Source organism: Berghia stephanieae, chromosome 4, assembly GCF_034508935.2.
Source record: "Berghia stephanieae isolate SIO BIC M18660-M18661 chromosome 4, UCSD_Bste_1.3, whole genome shotgun sequence".
Classification (NCBI taxonomy): Eukaryota; Metazoa; Mollusca; class Gastropoda; order Nudibranchia; family Aeolidiidae; genus Berghia; species Berghia stephanieae.
In genome coordinates this window covers 83,615,363-83,622,862 of record NC_088363.1, presented here as the reverse complement: position 1 = coordinate 83,622,862, position 7,500 = coordinate 83,615,363, and the positions used below count along the sequence as shown (strand labels likewise).

Below are 7,500 nucleotides of genomic sequence, written 5' to 3'. Positions count from 1 at the left end.
TTATGGTTACACAGAGTTTGTGTGTTGGTCCGTTATACTTCCGGATGGCAATGTTGTGAACTCCTTGGCCAAGCGCATTCTATCTATATTACAAAGTTGAATTCAAGGAAAAAGGCTCTTTACTTATTTATTTTTTCTCACCATAATCATGTGATTGTGTATCTGTGTATGTGTATGTGTTTGTGTGTGTGTGTGTGTGTGTGTGTGTGTGTGTGTGTGAATGAGTGTGTGTATGTGTGTGTGACCGTGGCCTTCGTAGTTATGGCCTGATTCTGACCAAAAAATGACGTCAAAATGACAGTCTTTGGCCACAAAAGAAAACAAATCGTGAGTTGTATTCAAAAGTTCAACCAATGGGACCACTTGTTTCCATGAGCTCTACTAACGACAACTCACTAGACGGTGCAAAAACCAAATAAAACCAAACTGCCAGTCCTTTTGGATTTCAGTATCAGGCTATAACATAACGATGGCTACGGTGTGACCCATGGCCATGGCCTCAAAACGTCATTATGTCGGGATGAATTATTTGCTGGAATTGAATGTAGACGTCTATAGCTACAAATATACAACTCGAGAATGGAAAACAAATACTTTCTCTTTTGCAAATAACAATATTATAATAATAATAATAATAATAATAATAATAATAATAATAATAATAATAATAATAATAATAATAATAATAATAATAGTAATAAAAATAAATAATAATAATAATAATAATAATAATAATAATAATAATAATAATAATAATAATAGTAATAAAAATAAAAATAATAATAATAATAATAATAATAATAATAATAATAATAATAATAATAATAATAATAATAATAATAATAATAATACATTTTTAATATAATGTTTAAAAATCTCAAAGTTTACTCGTCAATTCATTTCTAAATTAACTTTTCGGAGTCTAGTAAATCCCAACATAATACCGTTTGGAGGCGATGGGTCACCATCACAACACACACCTGCGAGAGAGAGAGAGAGAGAGAGAGAGAGAGAGAGAGAGAGAGAAGGGGGATGGGAGTGGGGGAGAGAGAGGGAGAGAGGGGGGGGGATAGAGATAGATAGATAGTGTGTGTCTGTGTGAGAGAGAGGAAGAGAGAGAGAGAGAGAGAGAGAGAGAGAGAGAGAGAGAGAGAGGTGGATAGAGATAGATAGATAGTGTGTGTGTCTATGTGTGTGTGTGTGAGAGAGAGAGAGAGAGATGGATCGAGATAGATAGATAGTGTGTGTGTCTGTGTGTGTGTGTGTGTGTGAGAGAGAGAGAGAGAGAGAGAGAGAGAGAGAGAGAGAGAGGGAGAGAGAGAGAGAGACTTTCAGTCGTTACCTTGTCAAACAAAGAAAATAAGGTCAAACTCCACAGAATGACTCCGAAAACAATAATTAGACTATTTATCTATATTAGTGAAATTAATTTCTCATTCCACCAGATCGGGAATATATCATACGAGATATCACATCCAAGACAGAATGTTTTGTATTACATTGACAACACAACGTGAGAACGTTATATCCAATGTCGATAGATTTTCGACATATCTAATCCACAATCGAATAAAAATCATTGATACATGCATTCACTTTGCTATATCCACCTTTCCATTTTGTTTACACGTTATCGTTATCAAGAATAGATTAAGTGTGTAGTGGTGTGTAGTTTTATATGATAATACACGCCATTCATGCATTGAGTGAACGATTAATGTGCTTCAATGTTTATTATGCCTTGTGCACAATGTTGACTACTTCACAATTTACGATGGCTTAGCTGCATTTAATGCCTATTATTCAGTGGTGTAAGTTATGTATATTATATATATTATGTGTCGTGACATGACACTACGGCAGGAATGCCGGCCTGTCATGGTTTATCCCTAGCTATATTTAGACTTCTTTGAAAAGCTTGACAAGGCTTTACCTTACTGAGAGAGAAGGGCTTTCCGCTTGAAAGCTTTTCTTCTTTCCTTAATCGAGTGCCGTGTGTTGAATGCTGCAATGCTAGGAAACTTTGATAGAGTGAGGAAAAGATTCGGTTGGGACTTGATGATGATGATGATGATGATGATGATGATGATGATGATGATGATGATGATGATGATGATAATGATAATGATGATGATGATGATGATGATGATGATTATGATGATGATGATGATGATATATCGTTTAATGAAAAAATGAAATGTTACAGTAGATTTTTGTAGATTTATCATAAAAGAAACAATCCAACACGCTTCAAAACCATTCATTTTTTTTTATCAAAGACATGGCTACCATAGAGAGGAAGATTATTATTCCAATTGCTATTTTGTAAATTTTACAGGAATGGAAAACTGGACTCATGTCGCGTCTATGTAGGAGAAGTGGCAAGTAGGAGTAAACAAATTGGAGTTAGATGGTTTCCCCAAAGACACAAGTTGTCTGGTGGCACTTTTACCCTTATATAGTTGTGTTAAAGTTCCTGACAACTCGACAGACAGTAAGAAAATTTTAAGTTTAAAGAAATAGGTAGAAAAAGTAGTGATAGATTATTGGCACGTTAAGGCCCCCATAGACGTTATGTTTTTTACCGGTGACGGGGCTCGTCTAGGTCGGTGTAAACCAGTGACTTCTTAAAGGCTCCATACACGCACGGTTTTGATAGGCGTCCGAACCACGATCAGGCAAACCGGGGTGAAAACGCAATGTGTGTGGCCAAATACCTGGCCGATAAACCTAGGTACGGTCGATCGCCCGCAAAGCCCGCTTTGCTTAATATTTTTCGAGGCGATCGGCGATCGGGGGCGTGGCAGTATAAAATATTGGACAATTTTTTTCGGATTTTCGCTGTTTTGACGTCAGATTCGTGATCAGCGTCGAATTTACAATAGGTTTGATACCAAGTACTATGTTTTTACTCCAAAAATTGATGAAATTAGAAATAAATTTTAATCAATATTGAGGCTATGTGGCCGACAGAAAAGTGCCCCTCCCTGTTTTGTGATGGATCAAGTGGTATGACTCTCGCTTTCGGATCGGAAGGTTCAGGTTTCGAGACCCGCTCCGAGTGGCGCAGAGTTGAGTCCTTGGAAAAGGCTCTTTACTCACATTCTCTCACCGTACTCAGGTGTAAAATGAGAACATGGCCGTTCGTTGTCTTTGTTGGGAAAAAATGTCACATCGCCTGACAGGCGTCATGTCTCGTCTTTCAAGTCTAATATTGCTGTTGCCTTGGGACCCCTTGTAAAGCGCTTTGAGCACGTGGATATTGCGCCAAATAAATGCTGTGTTATTATTTTTTTAAAATAATATTTTTATAAATGTTGCGCCAGGAAGAGGTAGATGGCAAAAGTTTCGTTCTTGTTCATCGTAAAACTTATAAAGGATTTCTACAAATAAAATTTTTCAAATTTTCAATGTATGATAAATAATATGCCAGTTCTTTTTTTTTTTTTTCCTCCTCACCCGTTGACGCGACATGACGGTCGACCTTGACACAGACATTTGGGATTGGCAGACGCCAAAAAGCCTTGACTACGTGATGACAGGGGTGGGCATTGTAACCTTGAATTATAATCTACAAACAACGCCCCCCCCCCCCCCCAAAAAAAAAAAAAAAAAAAAAGATAAAAGAGCTGTGTGCGTGTGTGTGGTGGTGGTGGTGGTGGGGGGGGGGGGGGGTTGCGAATGCGAGTAGTCCCGAGGAGTACCCGTTTAACCTGCCACGGGAACACTGTCGATTTGTTTTATAATAATAATAATAATAATAATAATAATAATAATAATAATAATAATATATAATAATAATAATAATAATAATAATAATAATATAATAATAATAATAATAATAATAATAATGACGATAAATAAAAAATCTTTATTGTCCACAAAATGGAACAATTTCCGTGGTCTACGTTGCTTTTAAACTTAAATCGGATTGCAAATGTATTGATGTTATGCGTATTGGAAAAATACTCACGACATCTCCATCGGGGTGTAACATATTAACACACAAAACTGCAAACGCGAACGTTCATTGTCTGATTGATATAACTTAGTGATAAGTTAATTATAAAATGCTGTCTAAAAGCAATAACAACAGGTTGACTAACGTCAAATTCATTCCTTCTATTGATGCTCTGTGTTAAATTAAAATACTCACAAAGTCCGCCAGCCAGAAATATCACTCCAGCCCAAAGATCTACATGGAACCTTGAACGTTATAGTCTGATATATTTTAATGAGAACTAATCATAAAAATGGGTGTCTAAAAACAATAACAATGAGATGAGTGACGTCAATTTGGTTCCTTCTATAAATATCCAAGAACTTTACTCACTCCATCCGCTCTCTCCTCCTTCAATACATATGAATCTATTCTCTCATCACTTTTTTGTGCGGCTATGCATGTGATCTTGTGAAATGACACTCGCCTTTGGATCGGACGGTACTGGATTCGAGTCCCGCTCTGAGTGGCGCATAATTGAGTCCTTGGAAAAGGCTCTTTACTCGCATTCTCTCACCTTGTTCACTGTTAAAATGAGTACCTCGCTGTTTACAGCGTCGTCTCTGTCGGGAAACAATTGCAATATCGCTTAACAGTCATGTCTCGTCTAGCATGTTTTTATGTTGTTATGCCAAAGACCTTATAAAGTGATTTGAGCACCTTTATTGAATATAGCGGTATATATAGCGCAAGTAAAATTTTCTCTCTTTCTCTTTCTCTCTCCCTCTCTCTCTCTCTCTCTCTCTCTCTCTCTCTCTCTCTCTCTCTCTCGACATGTTAGATTATTATAGCTATTGCTACATATGATGCGAATATCTTGGACGGTTATTGATGCTATGAGTTTAGGTAAAATGCTCACAACATCCACCAGTCGGAAATAACGTACCGTCATACAAAACTACGAGTAACCTTGAACGTTAAAAGTCTGATTGATATAATTTAGTGAGAACTAATTACCAAAATGACTGCCTTAATACAATAACAAAGAGTGGAATGATGTCAATTTCGTTCCTTCAACAGTCTAATTGATATAATTTAGTGAGAAGTAATCACTATTGTGCGCAAGACGAAAGATAGAATAACAGACAGTAACTGGGATCGGTTCTGTCGGCCACATAGCCTCACTATTAATTAAAATTTATTTCTAATTTCACCAATTTTTGGAGTAAACACACAGTTCTTAGTATCAAACCTATTGTAAATTTGACGCTGATCACGAATCCGACGTGAAAACAGCGAAAATGCCACGCCCCCGATCGCCGATCGCTCAAAAAAATATCTGCCCGTATGTGGGCAAAAATCATCTGCGATAAACGCAGGTATCGGGTCACAGCGATAGGTCATCCGTCCCGCTTCCAGCGGATGTCGACGTCTATGGAGGGCTTTATGAAGTCCTAGGTGTAAACCCAATCCATGCGTCAGTCGCACAGGATTTTTGCCCACACACGGTGATATAATACACACCGACCGTTGTCGGTCCAAGTCATTGCCTCTCTATTCTATTTTTCGTCTTGCTCACAATAGTGATTACTTCTCACTAAATTATGTCGAAGGAAATTTACGTCACTCAACTATTTGTTATTGTATTAAGGGAGCGATTTGGTAATTAGCTAGGGGAATTAGGGACACAAAACCCCCGAATTGTGCAAATTAGTGATGAAAGCATGTTTTTTAATGAAAAAAAGTTCGTGCTCTAAGGTTTAAATTGTGATATAGAACCACTTTCTCATTACTCCTAGAGCTGAGATATTAGCAATTTAAATCGTGTAAAAATCAACGGTGGTGATGAAACTTGCCGCCTTCACAACGACATTTTGCTTTGGTGTCAAAAGGTCACAGACTACGTCATTGGTACCGAGTACACATGTACACTGTTGCTTAAATCGAAATCGGAAGTATAACTTATCATTTATTCATAACATACAACTTATCAAATTCATTCATTTACCAAGAGAGTAACATAATTTTCAAAAGTTTTTTTTAAAATCTAAAAGTATACAAATTTGGTTATTTCAAATTTTACCGACATTGGAACACGGAACATGAGATTGTGAAATCGAAGAAATGAAAGTTTTGGTGGTCGAATACGGATACGAAAAAAAAAAAAACAATGATTTTTTTCCCTCTCATATCTTTTGTATATTCCGATAGCTTTCAAAGAGTATAATGTTTATTTTCTTAATGTCTTATTAAATTAGAATTATTTGAAAATAATAGACTCCCGCTCATGTGAAGATATCTATAAACAATGCATCGCATACTGCGGTTGCTAGTTGTGTCGTCTGCTTTCGGGTCGGCGAGGTCACGAAACGGTGTCTACTTGAACTCTGTCGCCTTTTACCCACCTCATAATAATAATAATAATAATAATAATAATAATAATAATAATAATAATAATAATAATAATAATAATAATAATAATAATAATAATAATAATCATTATCGTCATCATCATCATCATCATCTTCATTATCATCATCATCGTCATCATCATTAGCAGCATACCGAGCACCAAGATATCGCTTAAGCATCAATGTTTATGTGTCACACTAATTCAATACAGTTATGTTATTGTTGTGGTTTGCGTAATAGTATGGTTCAAATCAAATTTCAGGTTGAAAATGTCCGTATCATCATCATCATCTTTAACATCACCGTCATGAACATCGCCTCATCCCCATCACCAACAATCCCGTGATCAAGTCACTTAACCTATTAAATCATGGCATTGACAATGTACTAAATCTTGTACTAACTACTAACAATTATATAATGGCAAAGTGGAGTATTGAGGTGGATTGGTCAAAATGATTCATTAGTCAAGAGATAAAAAAAAAAAATTAGAATGCCCAGCACTGTCAAAGCGGAAATATTGTGGTCAATGGTACGTGACTTTTGTAGCGTAGCGTTTTACCAGCTATGGTATTAATACTTTTAACGGATTAGCAAATGATAGTGACAAGCTAGATTTGTCTGTTGAAGACCGCTCTGAGGATACACTGGAGGTCGTGAAGCAAAATGATACCAACTGGCACAAATTATGTCGCTCTTGATATACGGCCACAAAAAATCAGAAGGCTCGATGTGAAAAATGAGAAATCACAAGAAAACTTGTCAAATTATCCCGATCTAGACAATCTCTCATCATCCCACAGTCCAAGGAGGCAGAATATTCGTTTTCCCTAAGATGACGTTATCACAGGAAATATGACACATTGTATGCTTTGCAACAATATGATGAAGGTTCCCACCATTCAATAATGACAAAAGACATGAACGAAATTATCCACGTGGCTGCAGAAATTATAAATGATGTCCAGATTCTCTCCATGTTCTCAAATGGTGATTCGATTGCGCAGGAAGTTCATTATCAGAAGATTTGTCATGTCCGTTTTATGAACATCAAAAAATGCTGAATATTACAAAAACAAACAAAGTTCTAGTTTTGCTGTTGCTGAAATTGTTTATTCTTTTTTCTTCCTCTTCCTCTTCAAGCTGAA

At 36.4% G+C, this 7,500-nt stretch overlaps 2 protein-coding genes across 5 annotated transcripts in view; one reads left to right on the top strand and one right to left on the bottom strand.

Annotated features, from left to right (window-relative positions):
* Window positions 1-1,804, bottom strand: part of LOC144971410 (proline-serine-threonine phosphatase-interacting protein 1-like) — a 24,320-nt gene extending 22,516 nt beyond the window's left edge. Inside the window, exon 1 of one of the 2 annotated variants that reach the window (XM_078912268.1) lies at window positions 1,611-1,804. In XM_078912268.1, coding sequence (XP_078768394.1) covers window positions 1,611-1,618 — 8 coding nt within the window. In that variant the 5' untranslated portion in view covers window positions 1,619-1,804. Of the gene's footprint in view, window positions 1-1,342 lie in introns of both variants that reach the window. The other variant, XM_078912270.1, reaches the window with a different exon arrangement.
* The window catches only part of LOC144971408 (uncharacterized), a 47,478-nt gene continuing 41,663 nt past the window's right edge, over window positions 1,686-7,500 (top strand). For 2 of the 3 annotated variants that reach the window (XM_078912259.1, XM_078912260.1), the window contains exons 1-2: window positions 1,686-1,811; window positions 2,339-2,494. The gene's annotated coding sequence lies outside the window, so the exon portion shown is untranslated. The remainder of the gene's footprint in view (window positions 1,812-2,338; window positions 2,495-7,500) is intronic. The other variant, XM_078912262.1, reaches the window with a different exon arrangement.